This window comes from Lissotriton vulgaris, chromosome 9 (genome assembly GCF_964263255.1).
Source record: "Lissotriton vulgaris chromosome 9, aLisVul1.2, whole genome shotgun sequence".
In the NCBI taxonomy this organism is placed as follows: Eukaryota; Metazoa; Chordata; class Amphibia; order Caudata; family Salamandridae; genus Lissotriton; species Lissotriton vulgaris.
In genome coordinates this window covers 910,241,693-910,266,422 of record NC_141697.1, presented here as the reverse complement: position 1 = coordinate 910,266,422, position 24,730 = coordinate 910,241,693, and the positions used below count along the sequence as shown (strand labels likewise).

Below are 24,730 nucleotides of genomic sequence, written 5' to 3'. Positions count from 1 at the left end.
GAAACTGTTGGCACGAGAGCAAGGCATAGAAATAATTTTAAAATCAGGAAACAAAAGTGTGGGACCAGAAACAAGAGAAATAAGAGAGTCATGTAGAGAGATACAAATAAAATGCACAAATGGTCAAATTCATAAGAATGCAAATGACATTTTTACATGCCCCATCCACCCTCTTTAGTAAAACAAGGTAGCGACCCTTCAAAAATCAGGGTGCACCTTGATGTACAATAAATAAATATTTTGGCAACGGTGCAATGAACGTACTAGCAACCAGGAAACCGCTGGGTAACAGAGCGCTTTACAAATCCTTTCAACTTTCAACCTACACAGATAATGGGTATGCCTTGCAACACAGACTAGTGCATGACGTGCACTAACAACCTCCCCTCTAAGCGTACACCTAGAAAGGCAACCTAAAACTGTGGAAAAACAACTCCCCAAGAAAGGGTACACCAAAGGATACTAACCCCCTGGAACAAAGAACATAGTAGCCACAACCTAACAACCTCCCCTAATAAAAGGGTACACCTTGCAAAACAACGCAAAAATCGTGTGACGCAACTTCGCCAAAGGGTGTCGCTGACCACGCACACCGCCTCCCCAAGAAAGGTTACACCAGAGGATACTAACCCTTGGAACAAAGAGCACAGTAGCCACAACCTAACAACCTCCCCTAATAAAAGGGTACACCATGCAAAACAACGCAAAAATCCTGTGACGCAACTTCGCCAAAGGGTGGCGCTGACCACGCACACGTCTCCCCAAGAAAGGGTACACCAGGGGATACTAACCCTTGGAACAAAGAGCACAGTAGACACAACCTAACAACCTCCCCTAATAAAAGGGTACACCTTGCAAAACAACGCAAAAATCGTGTGACGCAACTTCGCCAAAGGGTGGCGCTGACCACGCACACCACCTCCCCAAGAAAGGGTACACCAGGGGATACTAACCCTTTGACAACCTCCCCTAATAAAAGGGTACACCTTGGAAAACAACGTAAAAATTGTGTGGCGCAACTTCTTCAAAGGGTGGCACTGACCCCAGGAAACCAAACACCACAACTTCCCCTACATGGGGTACACCATACATACAAAATGACCCTTATCGAACAAAAATTGGGCATTGACTGGCACCACAACCTCCCCAAAGTTAAAAAATTTCGCCCTAGGAAAACAAAACTGTCCATGATAGGGTATAACAAAAGAACTAAACACCCTAGTGAGAGTTTCAAGCTGTGGGTTCATGCTGCCAGCAGAGCTCTTAAGACACTTTCCATAAGAGCACCACACATTTGCCAAATAAAAAAACACCCACCACTTTTCAAGATAAAATTGAAACTAACAGCAAATATACCCAATAGGTAGAACTGTGACAACCGTCTCAAAAAAAATGCAAAGAGGACAAGACTCTACTAAGCAACATGCAGTGAAATGTTAACTACAAAATAAATAGGTGACATGAGCTCCGGTGAGCGATCTCTCACCCGGGTCCCCGCAGACAGCTCCAGGTAGTGACAAGCATCGAATGCACAGTGCGATGTAGTGAAGGCTTGAAAAGATCCGAATACTTGCAGTGTTCAAATGCCGAATATTGCCATAAGAGTGAAAAGTCACGTAGTCCGTGGGATACAACCTCTGTAAGGGAGCAACAAGACGTGATCCATTCTCTGTTGAAACACATTTCTCATCTTTCACTTGCCGCTCAAACTGTTTACGACCAGAAGAGGCTATGGGACTTGCACTGCAGGGCAAGCTAGAGTGGACCGGGAGGCAAACAGTAATACTTTTGCACAAGCCGTAGGACCAGACGCACTCGTACATACTGCCTAGACTTGCGCACTGACTCCAATCAAGATGGCGGCACGTCGTCACGGCCGCGCCGGATGGTTCGCAGCGAAGACGTGCTGTACAACGTTGCATAGCAGCAGGCTGTGGCAAAGGAGCAGACGTCACAGAGGAAAAAATGCCGGCACCACGAGACCGGTAAGGTTGTGTGCGTCAAGAGTGCATGTGCAAGGGCTCGTGACTTGTTTAAAATGCGGCGGTTCAACTGCCATGAAGGTAATTGCGAAACAGAAAAAACTAGCCAGTCATGATTACTTTTCTAATGATTTTGGAGGAACCCAGCCTGTCTGTACTGAGTAATCCACAGGGTTGTTTGGAAAAGATTTTTATTTTGTTTTGTTCAAGTTAACTTATCAGTATGTTTTTAAAGGCACATTTATCAAAACAATCAAGTAAACATTCAGACAAAAATGTGCGCAATATATACAAAAACAAAACTATATACAAATCAATTGAGACATGAGAAACATTTAACATACACACGTCACACGCTGGAGGCCGCGGAACGGATTCAGTCGAGTTCCCGCCAGATTTCCAATTGAAGGCAAGCAGTGCTCCTCCCTGACCTCCGGATTAATCACCGGGCGTCCTAATTCCACAACACATCTTTTCACTCGTTTTCAAGTTCAGAAACTCCACACCGTGTGAAGCTGCTTCTCCACCTTGCAGCACCTGCGTGCATTCTGCAGAAATGAATTCACCCAGTCCACGTCCTGAGGAGAACCCATAACTCATCGGTGGTTCGAAACGCGTTGACCCCCAACCTGTGACAAGGAAGAAGGGTGAAGCTAGGGAACAAATAATACCACTCTCTCTCTCCCTAGTTGTCCAATCCTAAAAACACCTAATCACAGGCCTATTGAGACAGGCAGGCAGTATCATTGAATCCCTGTGTCCGCCTGTCTTTTGGTTTATAATTTGAAGGACTGGTTCTTTATGTTAAATGTTTCTCAAGTCCCAATTGATTTGTATATCGTTTTGTTTTTGGTGTTCCTCAATTTTGAGTATTTATTGTGTACAGTTCCAACACTTGTATATATTGCGCACATTTTTGTCTGAAGGTTTACTTGATTGTTTTGATAAATGTGCCTTTAAAAACATACTGATAAGTTAACTTGAACAAAACAAAATAAAAATCGTTTCCAAACAACTTTGTGGATTACTCAGTTCAGACAGGCTGGGTTCCTCCAAAATCACTAGAAAAGTAATCCCGACTGGCTAGTTTTTTCTGTTTCGTAATATAGTGGAGGTCCAAGCCAGTCAGAGACAGGACCCAAACCTTTTTTGTTGCCCATGAAGGTAATTGCATCGTGAGTGCACAAAAAAAAAACCAAATAAAAATGTCCCCCAGTCACCAGTAAAATAAAAAACACTGTCCAGTTTCCACAAAGACGAGCGTCGGCTCACACTCTAGATAATGTCCTCAAGTTTGCCGCAGTCGCAAGGAAAGCAGGGGAAACTTCACTTTCTTGGGAAAACACTCACCGCCATAGAAGTAGGTACCCCACGACTAGACATCATAGATGGTGGCTGTTGTGAAAGAGAGGGCACTGCCAGCGCCGGGGCAACTCCGTGAAAGCAGACACAGCAGGCGCTCACAGGAGAAAACGTGCCCACACGGTGGGAGAACACACCTGTCACACAGTGGTTGTAGAGAGGGCGAGCTGTCAAGGTGCAAATGCAGTAGAGAGACGCAGCAGGGTGATCAGGCCAGCTGAGTCTCAGCCGCTTTTGTAGCTGGAGACAGTCAACCTCCAGATGACAGCAAGATGGCAGTTGGCTCCTTCACGAAACAAACGCCCAGGGTGCAGACTGTACAAGGTGAAAAGGACGCTGGTGGAAGGAGGATGTGTGGTAAATGACTTCTCTGTCTCTTCTCTCTGTACCACTCCATCAGAATGTCCTGTGACATCATAGAATGTTTGAATGCCTTTCTCTGGCTGGATTGTCAGTTAGCCATCTCAGGCTGGGCAGCTGGAAGCTCGCTCCTTGTGGGGTTTCTTCCTTGTCTCTTCTCTCCTGCTATCTTGCCACCTATCTATCCTGTCAATAAAGAGTTGTCTACAACTACGCCTGGACTACGGATCGCCTTTTATTTACCACACTCAGCAAGGGCAGCGCTGAGTTCCTGCAGCCGAACATCTCCAGACGGTGGATAAGAAGTGATTGGTTGACCGTGTGGAAATCGGTGGATAGATTTAATAAAATCAACGCCTCCTTCCTGCCTTAGGCAACCACCATTCTTTTTTCTTCAGTGACTGTCAATAGGGTCGACACCATACAGTGATTTGCTCTAAAGCCATTATTACGAGGAATCAAAAAGATTTGAATAAAAAAACATTGAATTTCCTCATTTATAGCCCTTTCCAGCACATAAGATAGCATGGGGAACCTAAATATAGGTCTATAGCTTTTCACATCCTGGCGTTCTAATGAGGGCTTTTTTACCAATGGGTGTATTGAGGCTTTCTTCCAGAGAACTGGAAACTGTACTGCAGTCAAAATTGTATTTAGTATGTCCGTAAGATAGACAGCCACTGTCCTGGTAACTTTATGTGAAACATGAGGAGGGCAAGGGTCAGAAGGAGTCACCAACGTTGTGGAGTTAATAAGATTGATTACTTTCTCCACAGAGGGAAGGATACATTCATCAAACCTTCTGATCAGTACCAGTATTGGTTTCTGGAATATCTGCCACATTGGAGGTGGAGCTATGTCCATCAGCACAAGAGGTATTAAAACTGGAGCTGAAATCCTGAAAAATAAGATTCAAATTGGCTTGAAAATACGCCACCAATTTGACGCAGAAGAATTCATTAGGATTAAAAGTTCTGCCTTTACTCAAGTTAGACAGAGAACTGGCTATTGTAAATAGCTCTCTAGTAGAGATTTTGGCAGAGCCTATTTTATCAGTGAAGTGTTCAGATTTTGCTGCAGTAATTAGTGCTTTATACTAATTAAGAATTGATTTATACTTTATTTTTTGTTCAGATTCATATTCTTTCCTTCACCTGCGCTCTTGATATCTACATTTCCTTTTGAATTCTTTTAGTTCTTGTGAGTACCAGGGGGCTGAAAAACTCTTCCTGTGACCTTTATTGTTTTTTCAGGGACTAGCAACGACACTGCAGATTGTAACCAGCTAGCATAACTGGCAACTGCAGTTTCAACATTTTTGTCTAAAGCAGGACTAGAGTTTGAAAGAATGTCATTTAGTTCCCCAGAATTAGAGTTTTTCCAAGTGCGGATTTTAAACGTACTGGTAAAGTTGGAACTGGAACCATTAGTAGAGGAAACTTTAAGTGTAAGAAAAAGGACCTTATGATCTGTCCATAATAGAGGCAGGACTTTTTGTACACTTAATCCTGGATTGTTAGGAAATAATCCATCTAGCATATGATTGGCCTGGTAAGTGGGTTCATTTATGATCTGAATAAGATAAAAACCATTAAGACTGAAAGATTTTCAGTATCTTAATTGTCAGAAAGCTCTAAATAGAAATTAATATCACCCATAATGGTGAGATTAGGGAGTTCAATGCAGGATTCCATGAAGTTCTGCACAGTGTGATAAATGTGCCCCCAGGGCCAAGAGGGCGATATATAAAAAGGCTTTGAAAAGAGTTTGTATTATTACATTTCAAATTAACATGAGGGCTTCACAATCAAGCTGGGTGGTAGGCTGAAAGGCTACCTTTATGAATTTGCAATACACTATTGCAATGCCACCACCTCTCTTTCCTTGTCAGTCAACTCATTCAAAATGAAAACCCTCATGGATGGCAATTTTAAAGGCAGAGCCTGAAGTGGTGTCAGCCCAAGTCTCCGTCACAAATAGAATGTGGAGTGCGTTCTGTTCTACAAAATCAGCAAACTCATACTTATTCTTGATTAGGGACCAGGTATCTAATAGTGCACACAAAATCACCTGCGGAGTATCTTTCCGCTCAATTTTCATGGCAAGGGAAAACCAAGGTGCGTTTTTCCTAACAGCAGGGAAGTATCTTTATTTAAAGCAAAGTTACAGGTCAAACATCGGTAAGTACCTGGTTCACTATTAAAATCGTGAATATTACAGGAAGCAAGCTTACCGTCATTCCGCAATTCAAGAAGGGCTTCCCTTGTGTATGCAGAGATGATAAAACGGCCAGGGGTCCTGGTGTAGGGCGTAGTATAGCCATGGACAGGCTCCGACATGCTTGTTTTTGGCAGAGCTACTCATGCAAGCATTGGTGAGTCAGAGGTAGTAAGGCTAAGGGAGATAATGTGGCATGACCCTGTGGGTGGTTTGCAAAGTAGGAATGTTTTACAGATGGCTCCCATAAGCAAATGATCATAAAAGTATCCCTTCAAAGATACTACCACTACCATCCAGGATGAATATTTAAAGGTCTACTTAGTGGTGATTAACAAGATTTCTGGTAGACTCCCGGTATTGGACAGCCAGTGAGATATCATTGATAGAGGTGGGCAAGGTAGAATGTAAAGTACTGGTTTCTATGGTGGTCAATACCAAGGAGTCCTGGTTAATGTGTGTCCATCACTGAAAGATGGGGTCCCCACCCTCCACAGGAGAAGCGTTACATTACCTGTAACTGTCCAAAAGCATCCTTTGACAAAACGAGTCTTAATGTATAATCTTTGCCTGAATTGCGGTCCCCTGGTATTTGGGAACAATCCTTGCTTCCCGATAAGGGATTTTGGGTTGCAATTGAGTAGCTTCACTGCTTAGTGGTAAATAGTTTCCTGATAACAATATAGCGGCATGCTTGGCTGAGTAACAGAAGGTTTAGAGAGGTAAGACTCTGAATGAAAGCTAGTACTACAAAATCAAACTGTCCAAAGCAAGGTTCCCCTTCTCCTTGTTGCAACCCTGCTGTACAGAAGTAGAACCAATACATTCAGTATTTTTCTGATATCCAAAGAAACTTTCAGCTCTATCAGGACGCTGGAATTTTAAACGGCAGTCAAGTTAAACCGCCTAATTGACTTGTATAGGATCAGAACCATGAATGCAGTAAACAAATATCATCACAGAGGAAGGCCTCATGAATCTTTGTGTTCTATTTGGACACACAGCGTGCCGATTCAAGCCCCTTCTCTGTCTTTAACCCGTTCCATGCTGCCGTCGGCCGTTGGCTGACGGCAGCACTACCTCCCTAGTGCTGCCGTCGGCCAACGGCCGACGCTAACCCACCCACCCTTTAGAACGCCCGCACCACGGTGGAAAAACGCAGCGGTTAAGGCGTTAAAAAACAGTGCCTCTACTTGTTAACAAATACAGAACCTTGTTTGACCCAGTTATTGTTTATGAGTGATGGAATGTTAATTGACCTAGTCCTTTTGTCCAGAGACCAACTACTTGTACCATTGTATTCCATGATGACTCTCCACTGAAAAGAACAGGGTCTGCGGCTTACTCACCATTGCTTCGGTCTTGCCCCTTACCATGAACCCTCAGTCGTTGCTTATCATATATTAGGACACCTGCGCCCTCTGGACTAAATACTCTTCTTGCTGAATGTCTGTCATCTTCTGGCAGAGATCCTGGAGTGTTACCGATGCGAAATAGAGAGCAGTTTGTCAGAGCACTGTTTCACTGGCAGGTGATGAAGGCCCAATGATGCACAGCATAGCAGAGAATTTCCTCTGAATCCCACACCCTTAAACGATCCCCCGCTGCATCCCTTTCCTACTCTGAAAATAAAATTGTTCGTGGTAACTCAGCAATATCCCCAAACAAGTCCCAAGATACCAAGCTCACGTTTTGACAAGACCAGAAGGCGTGGATGGTAGGATGGGCTAAGAGTGCAAGGATGTCCTGTGCATCGCTTTTTTTCTTCAGAGCTTTGTGAAGCAGTTTCCTTTCGCAATAATGTGGTTGGGGATAACGGAGAGACACGTTTTAGCATAGAGAAACGGATCTTGATTTAGTTAATGAGATGCAGTCAGCCTTTTGTGTATGTTGACAGAACAGCATAGGTTATAGTGTGGGTTGAAAAAGCCTTCGTGGGTGTGCAGCAGTGTGACTTTTTTAGATGTGGGTTTAAGCCTCCTTAGCTATTGACAAATCAGTATTGAAAGTGTAGTGAAGCCTCAGTACTTTGTGTCAGATGGAACATCAGTAGTGTGCGATGAAGCGCCTGTACAGGTTGATGGGCAGTGAGAGCAGGTTGAAATACAAGTACTAGGTGGTAAGCGGTTAGTAAAGCATGTGATGTTGATAGTGTGGGATGAACAGTCAGAATATGGTCATGTTTTTGTGGTTCTGCAGGTCCCTGACTCTAGTGGAGCACAGATACTGAAAACTTGCATATCTTTCTTGACTATGTAAATTGTAAGCAGTTAGCAACAGATTAGCAAGAACTTTGCTAGGTATCCCTGCCCAGAACATGTCTGCATACAAGCATGCACTGTCTTTGAGGGGATATAGCAGATTTGGAAGAATATTACCTGTAATCTTTAGTGAAAGACATCACACAGTTTTTATCCGGTGGCCTATTATCCACTTCGACCAGAGTCTTGCCCATTATAACCTATCCCCTGAAGGTTGTGCAAGTATTGGGTTCATTCGGTACCCACCAAGCTAGGTTCACAGACTAATCCCATTAGCTATTTTTAAGATTTTCGAATTGAAAATATATACCCTTCCTAGGTGGACTGAAATCTATGGGAAATGTGTATGCCCTCAATGAATGCGAAAAGTAACGGTACTGCTGCATTTATCAGCATAACTAGCCAAACAAAGTGTGAAAATATGTCTCACCCACTTACTTATCCAAGAAAAACAGCCCAGCCCGAATGGCCTGCTCCCGCTGGTGAAACAAACACAAGCAACCCCATCAGTTAAAGTGACCAATATCTTAAGCTGAAATGTCCCACATGTGCTTGGTAATTTCCCCTATGACATGGAGGCCTTTCCTTGCTTGCTGTCACTAGGGAGAGAGGAAGAGGGGTTACAGAAGCCGTGTGGGCCTGTAGCTCAATAATGGTTGAATGAAGACCTTCCCGTTACACTCCAGCAGAGTTAGTGTTAGTAGTGGTGGTGGAAGTGTGAAATGACCGGAGCAGTGTTGATAATGCCAGACAGAGAAACTATTGCCGGCATAAACCCTTGAAGGCAGAGTTCAAGCAAGGCCTAAGAAACTTGGCAACAGGCATTTTTTAATAATCATTTGTGGGTTCATAAGTCTATTCCCATCTTTCCTGCATCATTTGAGCTTTACTCTAGTGAAAGTTAGAAGTTGCCAAGTCTGGAGAAAAGTGCAGCCTTCTGGGAGCAGACCCAGTTCTTAGTAAATGTATTCCCAGTGAAATCAACCTTGGAAATGGCATTTGTTTGTCACGTCTGTTTTTCAAAATATGTACACGTCGGGTAGAAGTACTAATCCAGCATACACTACTCTGTGTTTGTTTGGTTTGAAATGGTGAGATTTTCCAATGATTCTTTTTTCACTGTGACTCTTCCTAGCACAGAGACATCTGGGTGTCCTACATATTCATAATTACTTATGGGGGACATATCTTCATCACAGAACCATGGCACTTTGGTAGCCGACTTCGTAGACCAAGCTGGGCAAAACACAGAGCTTCCATTTTTTTTTGCGATTGTCTTCTGTTCATCAATTTCGTTACTGATAATGCTTCAAAAGTATTGATACAGGCACGAGGCGTGTATCTTCTGCTCGAAGTCTGAGTTTGTTAACGAATCTCCCCGCATACAGTAAGTAATATGACACACAGGTTATTTCTGGTAATTGATAGTCTTGCAGACCTTTACAGCCACTGAAAGTAGCTATTTATCGCCCAAATGCTGTATATTATTTTTCATATATCCCTTGTCACATGCAGTCTTACTGGGAAATACAAATGGGCTGCAGATATTCATTGTGAATTTCACCACGATCCACTGTGGTGGGATTTGTGACCTTTCACTCAATAAATAGATAGACAGATACAACTGTTGGCAATTTAGAGCAATTCCAAGTGTTCTCAATGTGCTTCCTCAACTGTAAGAAGATATTTCGCAAAAGGGACAATTTTATTCACTACGCCTTATGCTATTTCTCTTACGATTCCGACATGTTTCTAAGTATATTATTCAGATTTTCGTACAGGGAGATTAGATAATCTCCACATTAAGAGTAAGAAATCATATGCCAGGATTCATTTCAGCCAGTGATATAGGCTTGTGACAGCAATCAACAAAGTTCATAGTCTATTTTTATTTAAAATATTTTCTCCATGTTAATTTGCATCACGTATCCCATGGACTTCCTATGGTTTTCATACACTTTTTTTGCTTTTCTTTTTGCCTTTCTATAAGAAACTTTAAGATGATTTTAGCATTAAACGTCCATGTTTCCCTCTGATCGCTCACTTTGACCCCTTCAGCCCTATCCCACTACCTGGTATTCGTCATCTTATAGTACTAACAGGGAAGTATGTGTCCTTGGATTCTGCTATGCCTGAATCAGGAATCTTTTTAAGATATGAGCACTCGGCTCATGAACAACATGGTTGTGGCGACCAAAGGCTTCATAGAAATAATAATAAAGATATAACAGCTCCCAATAGAGTTCGCAGTGGCGGTGCGTCCATTAGGGGCGTTGCCCCACTAATGCCACGGCCCCATTTACATTCAATCATTCTACTTCTGACGCTAATTGCAGCAATCAGGACTCCTGATTGGAATTAGCGTCAGAAGTAGAACACGCCACAGACGCTGAAGGGGGTGGGGCTGCGGCAGCACTCTCCGGGTTGAGTGACAACAGGCACCGCAATAATGCGCAAGTTCGTTTTTGGGCTGATAATTTGTGCCATCAGCCCGAACATGCGCACTAAGCCTTCCCCTTAAGAGACCGAGGGTTGCTTCATGCGCAGCCCCCGGTCTCCTAACGGGCAGGGAGTATCCCTGCCCTCAGCCAATCTGGGCGCTGCTGGAGTAGTGGAGCAGCATCTGGATTGGCTGAGAGCCAGGGTTGCCAGCCACTCACGCAGAGAAGGCGCCATTCCAATGCACCAGACCCCAGCCCAGGAGCAGACAGCAGAGGCGGTGCCGACCCGCCCGTTCAGGTATGTTCAAGTTTTTCTTTTAAACTTAATTTTTAAAACCCCTGGCACCATCCCCGCGCGACCCCCCGCGAGTATTATGAGCCGCGAGGTACGTTTTAAAATTATTATTAATCCCCTCCCCCGCTCACTTTCCCCCGATGCGCTCTCCACTGTTTGTTACTGGCGGGTGCCACTGAAACACCATTTTCTAAGATATGTAAATGTAAATGTATGTATACTTGTAAAGCGCACTGTTACCCCATCACTCGGGGCATCCTGGCGCTGTATACCGCTGGGGAACCCATCCTGGCTTTCCCTGTGAGAGGGCACCCCCAAGGTGAAGCCAGGCATCCCTGGCGCTGATAGGGCCGTTGTTGAGATTAAGCAAGCTATTGCCCAGAGTTGCAGAGTGGGACCCATGGTTAGCGTAGGCACAGAGGCAAGAATTATCGAGTCCGCGGACATTGATCCAAGACCCTGCCGCGTCGGGAATTGAACCTTGGTCCCGGGCCGACCTCTGCTTCAGGGTCTGCAGCTTCTAACCAGTGAGCCACACTTCTCCACGATAGAATGTGGGGGTGTTACATCTGGTGCGTAGCAGTTCAACTTAATTGTTGTAGTACTTATATAGCGCATTACACCCCTCGTGAGGCCATGACGCGCTGTGAGGACGAGATGCACACTACATGCTGGCAGAGTGCTTGGTTGGAAGGGTTTTATGGGAGCCGATGTCATGTAGGAACTTGGAAGCATTTTGGTTATTGAACGTACAAGACCACCAGAGTGCAGCTCTTACCGCGTCTTGAGACGACCTCGTGAGTGAGTTTCAATCCTAGTTTCAAATTCAACATTACATACTTTTCAGTGTTTTAAAAAGAACAGCTCTTTGTGTGACTTGTTAGGAACAATCTACTGAAAGACCGCATTGCTGCCGTCATGGGTAATCGCCTATTTCTCGGTTTGAGGGCCTGAGTTTGGAATGAAAAGAAAACAAATTTAACGCTGGAGCCCTGTCCGTTTTAGCTGTTTTTTTTTAAAGATGTTTACTCGTTCCTGCGAGGCTTTGAAATCTTTTGTGAGTGGGTTTAAAAGCTTAAATGATTATTTGGGAAATATCATAGTAGGAAAGTCATAGTGGTATTGCTACGAGGATGCCTATTTTAACATGACTGCTGCTCCTACACTGAAACATGATGTGAAATACGAGAGAGGAAGTTGTACGGATTGGCTCCATATTTAAACAAGAATTTACAATGCAATGGTCTCGGCATTATTAAAGGTAGAGCTATTGGCATTGCTTATGACTTTTTTTTAAAAATCATAAATAAATAGCATTGTCATTTACTTTGCCAATAGCTTAGTCGGTAAATAAATGGCATTGTCATTTACAATGCCAATAGCTTAATCGCTCGCATATGCATGACCTATTGCATTTACACCCAAACAGAGCCACACACACACACATATAGAGCCACCCACACAGTCATTCACATAGAGCCACTCACACAGACAGAGCCACCCACACATAGAGCCACTTACAAAAAAGCTATCTACACAGAGCCACACACACACGGAGCCACACATACAGAGCCACACACACACACACACACACACACACACACACACACAGCCACACACACACACAGCCACACACACACAGAGGCACACACACACACACACAGAGCCCCCCAGACACACAGAGAGCCCCCCAGACACACAGAGAGCCCCCCAGACACACAGAGAGCCCCCCCCCCCACACACACAGAGCCTCACACACACACAGAGCCCCCCCCACACACAGAACCCCCCCCACACACAGAGCCCCCCCCCACACAGAGCCCCCCCACACACACATAGCCCCCCCCACACACACAGAGCCCCCCCCACACAGAGAGCCCCCCACACACACAGAGACCCCCCCACACACAGAGCCCCCCCACACACACAGAGCCCCCCCACACAGAGTGCCCCCCCACACACACACAGAGCCCCACACACACAGAGAGCCACACACATACAGAGCGCCCCCACACACAGAGCGCCCCCCACACACAGAGCTCCACACACACACACAGAGAGAGCCCCCCATACACAGAGAGCCCCCACACACACACACACAGAGCCCCCCCACACACAGTGCCCCACACACACACACATAGCCCCCCAAAAACACACAGTAACTTGTGACACACAGACATCTACTCACAGACACATAAGTGATACAAACACACAGTAACTTGTGACACACAGACATCTACACAGAGCCACACCCACACGGAGCCCCCCCACACACACACACAGACACTGAGCTACACACAGCCACACACAGAGCCATACACACACACACACACACAGAGCCCCCCAGACACACAGAGAGCCCCCCAGACACACAGAGAGCCCCCCAGACACACAGAGAGCCCCCCACACACACACACAGAGAGCCCCCCCCACACACACACACACACACACAGCCCCCCACACACACACACACACAGAGCCCCCCACACACACAGAGCCCCCCACACACACAGAGCCCCCCACACACACAGAGCCCCCCACACACACAGAGCCCCCCACACACACACAGAGCCCCCCCCACACACAGAGCCCGCCCCCACACACACAGAGCCCCCCACACACACAGAGCCCCCCACACACACAGAGCCCCCCCCACACAGAGTGCCCCCCACACACACACACAGAGCCCCACACACACACAGAGCCCCCCCACACAGAGTGCCCCCCCCACACACACACAGCCCCGCACACACAGAGAGCCACACACCTACAGAGCGCCCCCACACACAGAGCGCCCCCACACACAGAGCGCCCCCACACACACAGAGCTCCCCACACACACACAGAGAGCCCCCCATACACAGAGAGCCCCCCACACACACACACAGAGAGCCCCCCCCACACACAGCGCCCCACACACACACATAGCCCCCCAAAAACACACAGTAACTTGTGACACACAGACATCTACTCACAGACACATAAGTGATACAAACACACAGTAACTTGTGACACACAGACATCTACTCACAGACACGTCAAGTGATACAAACACACAATAACTTGTGACAGACACAGACATCTACTCACAGACACCTCAAGTGAGCGATACAAACACACAGTAACCTGTGACACACAGACATCTACTCACTGACACGTCAAGTGATACAAACACACAGTACCTATTGAGGCACAAATAGCACGCACTGACACACAGAGTACACTACCTCACACTGACACTGTCTGCGCCTACAAGACACAATCTACTCTCAGACACATCTAACGGTGCAAACTCAGTGTCTGGTGACAGCCGCGGCTTCTTCTGACAAAGACACGCGTGCACTGACAAACACAACCCTCAATGCACGCAGGTGGCGGTGTTGTGGCGCAGAATTGTGTTGACTCGGTCGTTGTGATGCTTTAGTTCATGAACACGGTGTCTATCAGTAGACATGTAATATAGCGCCTGGTGCTTCTGCTCGGCGGTGCTGCTGCTAGGCGCTGCACTGGGTGCTCAGGTCCACAGAGGCACGCGGGCTCGTTAGCCTGGACCCTGGGGGGTTGCACGAGTGCGTGTGAATGGGAAGGCGCCTTGATGCCTTCGGGTTATTGTCTGCGCGATATACATTTTATTCAAATCAAATCAATTTATTCAAATCAAATCAAGGGCGTGTGTGTGTGCGTGAGAGATGCGTGCGTTCGTGGTGACACCTGGCGGAGCCTGCCTGCAATTTCTCTCCCCAGCCCCCGTGACCCGCACTGACTTATGCCCCCCCCTCAACCTCCCCGGGCACCTTGTCCTGATGCAGACATAATGCGAGCCGGAGTCAAATGTCGCACATTACATGTGCGTGTCACCCATGTCTGTTAGGGTTTTCCCAAAGCGCTAAGAAGTGGCGTCAAGGCGTTAGGTGAATATTAAAGAAAACAGACATTTATGGGCGCATAATCTTCTGATGAAGGGGGGACACCTCTGAGGTGTCCGGGCCACCCTGCTGTGGTGTCTGTCTGTCTGTCGGGCGTAGGGGGTGAACATGCTCAGACCGCCACTCTGCCCGCCCCATCCCCGCATGCATTCTTCTAACCTCGGGATTCTTACTCAAAATCGCCGTTTCTGCTCCGCACGCAATAAAAGCTCGAAAGGAAAAAAACAAAAATGTCTACTGAATCTTAAGAAATGATTGGGGAGGTGTTGTAAATACGACTCATCGGCTCGAACTAAACAAGCCGAGGCAGCATGGCCGCTGGAGAGGGAGGGAGGGGTGGGGGCCCAGGGGAGCAGCAGAGCGCGACGGAGGAGGGCAGAGGGAAGGGGGGAAGGCGAGCGGAGCCGAGCAGCTCCTGAAAGCAGAAGGGAAATGAGGCGAGCAGCTCCGGAAACACCACCACCTTTCTCCAAGACAAGGCGGAAATGCCTCGGAGAAACACACGCACATTTTCGGATTCGACGGCGTGTTTTTGCATTTGAGTGACTGATGACGTCACTGATTAAAAACTTCAAAAAAACACGCCCCCGAATCAGCTCAAGACGGGGCCTGAACCGAGTGACGCCCCTCTCCTCCAATGGCTGGCCAGCATTTACAAGGCCAGCCAATGGAGAAGAGGGGCGGGTTCAAGCCCCACTGTAGGGAAAACATAAAATCTCGGGCTCTGCTTACGCAGTGTGACGCTAGGCCCGAGACCTAAAAACAGGAAATGAGGGGCAAGCGTTATTCAGGTTTAAAGATGGATTTAGGCTCTGAGTTGCTTTCCTCCAGGGATGTGTCTCCAGCTTCTTGAAGAATCGGTGCTTCGCCTTCAGCTAAGTTTTGTGCTTATGCAGTTGATTTTTACTGCCATACGTGTCATTATGTCCTGAATAAGTAGCGTCTGTCGCTCTGTCAGGGATCTTGCAGGGCAGAAATCAATTAATTAAACATTTCCAGTATTATTAACGGCAATGTACCTGCATACCAGTGGCCAATAACGGCTTTGTTATTCTGTAATACCCCACGCACTGCTGTCTCACTGCCATAGTTACGTTCTGTACCAAAGAGTTTTGCCGATGATTGGTTGAGATTTGAACAGGCACCTTTCAACGATTGTCTTCCTGGTTCAGTTCTCAGCATCCCTTCTTGATTAAAATACCTTCTAAACCCATCGTTTTTGTGGTTAGGACAGATTCTCAGTGAAAGGTAGTTATCACATTTAGATTAAAAATAGTGACCGTTAGTCGGAACATTACAGTGTTTTGTTATGTCAGCATCATGTCTAGGTACAAAGCATACAAAATATGAATGTCACAATCAAATTTGTTCTTCGTCAGTGGCAGTGAGTGATTGGTAGTAGTGTGGCTAGGTTTAGGTGAGTGGGTGACGCTATGAAAGTGATAACTTGAGAGGCTTTGGATAAGTAGTGGTCCGAGTGGCAATATATGAGTTGAGTGAAAGTGGCACTGGGGAGGTCATGGTATCAGGAGAAAGCATACCGGCGTGGGTAATAGTGAAAGTGGCCCTCGGTAAGAGGCAGTGTTAGTGGTTTAGTGCCAATAAGTCTCTAAGTGTGTCAATTATAATTGGCAGTAGATGACTATTGTAGAGGGCGATTGTTTGCTAATGAAGATGCAGGCTATCAGGGAAATAGTGGTAAACATGTTTATGATTGTTGCAGGTGTTTACTTTGAACCTGTTGATGGGGTTGGGCAGAGTTGAGATTCTGGGTAGGTGCATACCATTTCAAGACTATACGTTCTCAATGCCTTATAAGCCTAGCTTTATCATGAAATGCATTTGCTTTAAAATGCACCATTTGCCAATCTTGTTCCAATTTTCTCTTGGGAGTGGGCTCAACCTGTGCCCCACGTTTGCTCGCTTCGCTTGCGGCTTAAAAGTCATGCCCAACTTTTACGCCTCACTGCTTTCAAATGTCACCAGCCGCCACTGAGAGTTTGAAGAGAAATTGTTACACATTACATCTGCTTTACAGCTTTTCATGCTTATTTTTATTTTATAAATGGTCTTTAAGAAGTATTCTTTAGAATTGTTAATTAATATCCGGCTAAACGATGTTCAGTAGCCTAGCTATGAAGATGAAGATTGAACAGATGAGATTCTCCCCATGATGTTACTCACCTGTGGTTCTTCAGCAAAGCTTTGAGTTCCTTTATCAGCTATTGACCCCTGACTGGCTAGGAACACTATTGCACAATACAACAAGCGCCTTTCTTTTCTGTAGACATTGCAGCCACCCATACCATTCTTCTCATTGCCACATTGGTCTACTCTTTCTGCTCTCTATAGACCATACATTCTTGATGACGAATTGCCTTATCGATCAGTAACGTACCCTACCTAGATTACTACTACGATGTTGCCATCTCCCACCTGTTCATCTATTAGTTATTCTTTGCCCAACGAGTTGGCCAAATCAGTGACATAAGCACCATAGTCCCACAGGGTTCTTCATTCAATCTGGTTCTGCAGTTAACCAATCTTTTGCCGTACACAGTTGTACTTCTGGATTCTATTTGTTGGATACAGCTTATTGATAAAAGCTGAAGAGAAGATGAGATCTATCTAAGAATGGGTCTATAAATAAAGAAAAGTTAAAAGGTGCACAAAATCAGGTCTGTCGCATGACTTAGAGTCCACGCCTTTAGTTATTAATGTAATTCTATCTGTTAAAAATAATCCCTGGTGCTCTGGTAAGTAACGCAGCTCTTTAACAGAGTTGACAAACTACTTTGTTACAACACATACAAAGTGCTGGGATATATTTGCACATTATGGTGCAAGAAGTGATGCTGTGTATTTCAGATTGCATGATCCTTAATTATAAGCCTTTGTGTATTTCAGGGTACTTTCTCCCTCATCATTGAGTCCTGGAACACAAACAATGCTGAGGCATCTACTGGTAAGTGACTTCAGGTTATTCAGAATCCCACAGGGGTCTTTGTTTGTAGACACATGTAGGTATGAGGAACAGTGTCCAAATACTAACCGTATCACAGTAATATGTGCTTAGGCTTGGTGGCAGTAGGATGAGCTCTGTTTAGATACATCTACGCACTGTCAGAACTCTGGGCATATTTTTATTTTGACACAATTGGTGCAGTTGCACTCTCGATTTTATTAGACATAGCCATAGTCACTGGGCCTGGTGGCATCAATCAATCTGACATGTGCCACCCAAGTAGCCATCACTCAGCCGTAAAAGAACATCTAGTAAGATTACTTTTTGCCTACGACTCCGTATATATAGCAGGGTTGTGTGGCCGTCAGTGTTCCACCTAGAAAATGTCTGGAGTGCAGAAATTCCTTGCCTTGGGGAGCATGATATATTTCCACTTGCAACTGTCTGCATGCTCATGTGTCCAGACATTGTACCAAGTCATGTTGTCACTTCTAACTAATAGGTGATTCTCATGCAGTCGTATTACAGAAGCGAAATATTTCACACCCACCTTAAATTACATCTTTTGTGTTTGCACATTTAGACACCGACTGACATTCTTTGATATCATATCTGACCACCTTTGGCGCTGTCACCACAAACAGGTCTTTTTGTTAGAACAATGCCCAGCTGGCTCTTTGTTGACTACATAATCACTAATGATTACTCATTGTTGGTACACTCAACTGCTGATGGGCACTCACTGTTGGTACATTCAACCACTGATGGACACAGCAGGGGACCCAACTATCGATGAACATTTTTTATTGGCACATTTGTTAAGTACCCTGTGTTAACACAAACAGACTCTGTTGGGGTACTCTTTGTTGACACACCCAATGCTCTTTTTTTGGAACACTTAACTTATGATTGGCACATTTGGTATACAAGTTAACTTCTGGTCACTTTGTGTTGAGGCTACAACCATTGGTGGGTACTCTTTGCACCCCCTGCTGGCATGCCACTCCAATGAGGGACACTGCTAGTTGGCACACTTAGTCAATTGTGGAGACTCTGAAGCAATGATGGGCATTCTTTGTTTAAACACCATCTCGAAAGGAGTTACTCTGTGCTGATCCACCCAGTCAATAGGAGTGTTATGTTATGTTATCATATCATAACTTGTATAGCGCACAGCTGCCCCAGCTAAGGGGCGTCCCGGCGCTTTGACTAGCAGAAAGAACACAGCATACATAACAGAAAGAGGAGAAGTAGCAGAGGAGCAAGAGCAGTCCATTAAGGTCCAGGAGGGAAAAGGTAGGTTTTGATAGCCCTCCTGAACATAAGCAGGTCATCTAGGGCACAGATGTGAGCTGGTAGGGAGTTCCAGAGCTTGGCCGCACGAAAGCGGAAGGAGCGGCCTCCCGCTCTGCAGCGTTTGAACCGTGGAACTGTAGCAAAATTCTGACCCAATGACCTAAAGGAGCAAGAGGGGACATAGGGAGTGAGAAGGTGTTCTAGGATCTGGGGAGAAGACAATTTAAGAATCTTGAAGGAAAGACATAGGGTCTTAAACTCAATCCTCTGAGCCATGGGCAGCCAATGGAGTTTCCGGATGGTTTCCTTCGCTGAACAGAATCTAGGAAGACCCACCAGGGCCCTGGCCGCCGCATTCTGCAAGCGCTGCATCCGGGTAACTTCCGCCTGATTGGCCCCCAACAGAAGCAAACTCGCATAATCAAGCCGCGAGAGTATGGTGGCCTGGATTATCAACTGCCTAGTAGGGGCGTCGAAGAATTTTAAGATTGGTCGGAGCCCACGCAGAATACCAAAGCATGTAGCAACCACTTTTTTGGTGTGTCCGCAGAAACTGAGGGCAGGGTCTAACCAGACACCTAGATTTTTAACCTCAGATACCGGAATGGGGGTTGGGCCCAGCTCTGGAGGCCACCACTGATCGCCCCAGAGGTTGCTGTGCTTACCAACAACAAGAACCTCAGTTTTCTTAGCATTGAGCTGCAAGCAGTTCGCCGTCATACAGCCAGCCACTGCTGTCAGACCCTCCCTAAACCGAGAGGCCTCAGAGTCGGAGTCCCCACTGAGTGCAACCGCCAGCTGCGTATCGTCAGCATACGAAACCATAGTCAGGCCCTACTGCTTGGCGACCGCAGCCAGCGGCTGAACGTACAGATTGAACAATGTGGAGCTAAGTGCCGACCCCTGCGGTACTCCCTGCTCGATGAAATAGGGTTTAGACTCAAATGGAGGAGTTGCGACCCGAAAAGAGCGGCCTGTTAGAAATGACCGAAGTCATTCAAGTGCAAGACCACAGACCCTCGCCTCTCCCAAACGTCGTAGCGGTATCTCATGTGAGACCGTGTCGAATGCGGCACTGAGTTCGAGTAACACCAGTGCCGCAGTCTGACCAGAGTCAAGCACAGAGCGCAGATGTTCCGTCATAGCAAGGAGAGCGGTCTCGGTGCTATGACCTGCCCGAAAACCATTCTGAGAGGGATCTAGAATATTAGCAGTCTGGAGGTGTTTGGTCAAGATTCCATTGGCATGAGCCTCCGCAACCTTCGCGGCCCAAGGGAGAAGAGAGATCGGACGGTAGTTCTCCAATAGGAGAGAGTCCAGCGCGGGTTTCTTCAGGATGGGAGTGACGTAGGCTTGTTTCCACTTTGTTTGAACTGTCCTTGAGGAGAACGAGAGATTAATGAGTTGGCGCACAGGAGGAAGGCATAGTGCAGCCGACTCTCTAAACTGCGCGGTCTGAGCGGGTCGGTAGGAGATCCGGATTTTACTTTGGTCGCCAGCCTATCAAGTTCTACCTCAGAGATTGCGAGAAATGTGGGAAGAACCACATTAGTAGTGGAGTTGGACCTCAAGTCCTCGCTCTGGGGGATGGTACTAGGGAAGGAGCGATAGATAGTCTGCACCTTTTCCAGTGTCACACAAAGTTAAAGTATGGGGCAGAACAGGGGTTTCCTTTTTAAAAAAAAAATATATTTATTATTGCAAGATGGAGCATATTACATTTACATGTCAAGAGAAAATCAGTATAAAATAGATAAGCAGATCAGTTAGCGTCAAAAGCAAATAAAAAGAACAGAGGAAAAGCAAATACATTTTAAGAAAACATATGTACTTTTTAACAAAAGACAAATAAAGCACAGTAGTTTTGGCCTCTTATAAGGTAGAAGTTATACAATTGATATTTCAGGGTCAAAAACAATTTTCCAAGTTTTTTCCTTCTTTTTATATGCCTTTGGACCTCTGTGTTTTGCTAGCGAAAGTTCCATTACTCTTATTTCGTTTACCAAAGTGCACCATTCTGATACATTTGGGGTTCCTTTGAAATCCACGATCTTGCCATCACTAGCCTTGCACAGGCAAATATTATAGTTATTAGGTCTTGGTGCTGACAATTAACATCTTGAATGTCCAAAAGCGCCAAATGTGCTGAAAGCACCGGAATCTTAATTTGTTGGAATTTTAAGACGTCCATTATCCCCTTTCAGAATGCAAGTAGCCTTGGGCAGAACAGGTGTTTCCATCTAAATCAGAATTAAAAGTTCTCCAGCATTGTTGCATGTGTTAATGCAGCATTATTTTCCAGGAGTCAAACTTCTAGGTCAAGCTTAAAGGATTTGTCCTTGGAAAACACCCCATAATTACTAGATGAGGTGAAAATTGGTGCAGAAGCTCAATGTTCCATTCCATTGGGTATTTCAGTGGAATCACTTTACTACTGATAGAAGCATCACAGTATTATTGCACTGCAAATACGAGGTGCTTTTTGGTTGAAACTGAATGCTCATGTTTTTCCATTCATGGCTAGACTGAGGTTCTGCTGCCTTTATAAGCAGACTTGGAAGACTTTCAAAGGCAGGAGGGGACGCTGCCTCACAATTATGATCGCTGTTTGGTAGCGGGTGCTTCAAGTTCTCAGCCCTATCAAAATCAAATATACAGCAAAACCATTGCATTTTTCTTTGGATGTAGTACAAGAAGAGTTAACAAGGAGAGTGTTCTATCAAAAATTCCTTTCCCAAAATTGCGAAAGATTTGAATAATTCTATGAAAGTATTTTCACCCACTGATCTGGTACTGCCATGGAATAGCTATACCCACTGATATGGTCAATAGCTATGACATCTTCTGCAGAGGCTAAAGTTTTAGTCTCATCTGATAGAAGAAATACACAGAGCCGCTGTTGCTGACAATGAAGAAACCCATATGTCTGATCCCAACTTATTCTCCACGAGAAGGTCATCAATGCCAGCCATAGGTTAAGCAAATAATCGAAAAAGTAGATTCTTAAATAATAACAGAAAACGAGCTATAGTTAATGTAAGCTGTCCTCAGTCCAGGAACGGACCATGTGCGACTCCTATCTCCTTCCCAGCATCCTATAGGTATACACATTGATATTCCCAGGAGTAATCATTTGCTCAGTATCCATCACTCTGACAGCAAAGTTGAGTCAGATATGAAAACATTTTTTTCAGTTTTATAACCATGTATGGATACTTTTTGTAGTGGTTTTGAGTTTAGATTTTTTTCAGATTTTCCTCTTAGAAATAGATGTTCATAAATGCGCTAATGATCATCACTTTCAATATTGTTTTTATGTGAACATAAAAATACTTATTGAAATCTGTATTTTTTTCTCCTTAGGAAACTTTTGGAGCACCATAGGGTTTTTCCCAGCAGTTTTTCTACAGAATACGGTCATTCTGTATGGCCAATATTACCGGGCAGTTTGTAAAGAGTTTTTGAGGAAATCTGCTGGGTGGTTGGAGTTGCCTGACCACACTTTTTTATCGCACACAGAATTGCAAAAGCTGTAGTCTTGCCTCAACTGTTCCGAGCCAGGACTGCTTCAGATAGAATGACTGGGATTGTCTTATTTGTTAGTTCATGGGATAGACGGGGGTGCTTAGAACAAGGAGTCAAGCCTAGTATTTTGGGTCACACAATAAGCATAGAAGGGGTTAGGAGACAAAACCATGCCTTATTTATTGGGTTAGACAAAAGGTAGAGGAAATACTATAATTGACACCCAACCCCTACAGGTTGAGTCGCACAATAGGCACAGTGTTGGAAGAGAGGTCAATGCCATTTTTATTGGACCCTTCGCAGAAGAGATGTTAAAAACAGGGATCCTGACCTACTTGCTTGATCACACAAAAGATTATGAAAAAGGGATCCATGCCCAACTTTTTGTATCTAATTTATTGGCTGCTGAATGTTTAAATGGGCATGTGCTCCACTTTTGTGCTTGCATGCTAGCAGGTAAAGTGTAAATGAATGGCCGTCATCTTGAAAGGTTCAGAGGTGCATGTCTGACCTGAATCTCATTTCCTCTCACCTTCAGAAAACAGTGATAACTTGCTCAGCCGCTTGGCCACTCGGCGGCGCTTGGCTGTGGGTGAGGACTGGTCACAGGATGTGCATCTTGGGGAGCAGAGCGAGTTGCGCTATTCTTACCACGTGTTGTGTGATGAACACTACTATGGGGACAGCTGTTCTGACTACTGCCGTCCCCGGGATGACACTTTTGGCCACTACAGCTGCGACGAAGAAGGAAACCGCCTTTGCTTGGCTGGCTGGAGGGGCGAATACTGCTCTGAACGTGAGTATGGATCACTGTGCTTATTATTTGCATCCCTGGCATGCTGTAATGTGTTAACTAGTGTACCTGGCCAGCAAAGTAGTTTAGGCACTTAATTACAGGCAAATCCATGAATTATGTTCTGATAATTTAGTGGAAAATACAACAGAACACCAATCGCCCTTAGCATTCACACTACTGGTAGTGAGATACCCTCTACCTTTTTACCACTGTGACCAAGAGGTTCTCTGTATCGCCTGAAAGTGAACTCACTGTCTGACCATTATTGCCTACTCACTTAATTCTCCCTTCTCCTGACACTTTAGAGAACATTTTAAGACCGAGACTGCGCCACTCTTATCAGGGCTGCATGCACAGACCCAGGGCTAGTCGCACTCTTCGCCCTATCCTTACATCCCATCCCTCAATAGCTCTAATGTACCAGCTATTCCACCAGTGATTTAATGCACAGTGATTACAATTCGTTTTACAATTCATTTTAACTGTGCTCAATACGACCTTTAGTATGACCTTTCTTCCATACACATTTTCAGGGCATCAAAATCACTTTTCAGAATGAACCAAGAACACTACTGGTTGGTTCAAGAGCAAAACAACTAATGTTTATCTAAGCACAAGTTTAGTTAGACCTTGATTGGAGCCCCTATCAGAGTCTAGACTCTTAGACCACATCACCACTGATGATTCACATTTAGCGCAAGAGCATATTTGCACTACCTATAAATTACCAAGTCGTGATCAGATGTCAAGAGGTTGCATTTGAGTCTTCCGAGCTTAGGTTCCTGACAATAAACCCCTGGCCTAAGCTCCATTCTTACATAAAATGTCTGTTTTGACTGCCCAGACAAAATGATTGCCAGGTCCTCCAAAACGGAGAAATGTACCAACTATTCCAGTCATCTCTGCCAGTTGGTCATGGAGATCAGAGTCTCATCTTTGCACCACAACAACCTCCTTTTAGGCATCCAGTAGTGGGGAACGGGGACAGACAGATTAAGCAAATTACTTCTCGCTCCATGCTAATATGAGTTTTTCTCATTTGTAGGGAGTATCAGTTATCTCAGTTCAAATATGTTTCTGCTGCTCTGCCTTATATTGTATATCATAGAGATAAGATGGCTCTCTGTGTACACTATTTATCCCTAAAGGTCGCACAGTTTGACTTAGATTAGGCAATCGGCTGTCCCTTTTTTTTCGAGAGGTCATTCCAGTAGAACTCCCAAATTACAAGGTAAAACCCATGACATTTCAAAGATTCATTCCATTCAAGGAACAACAATGTGTACGGTGATCACTTGGGCAAC

The 24,730-nt window shown here is 45.2% G+C and overlaps 1 protein-coding gene across 1 annotated transcript in view; it reads left to right on the top strand.

Annotated features, from left to right (window-relative positions):
* Positions 1–24,730, top strand: part of LOC147692496 (delta-like protein C) — a 78,408-nt gene that overhangs the window by 32,300 nt on the left and 21,378 nt on the right. The window contains exons 3-4 of the mRNA XM_086938706.1: positions 17,752–17,809; positions 23,169–23,426. Coding sequence (XP_086794832.1) covers positions 17,752–17,809; positions 23,169–23,426 — 316 coding nt within the window. The remainder of the gene's footprint in view (positions 1–17,751; positions 17,810–23,168; positions 23,427–24,730) is intronic.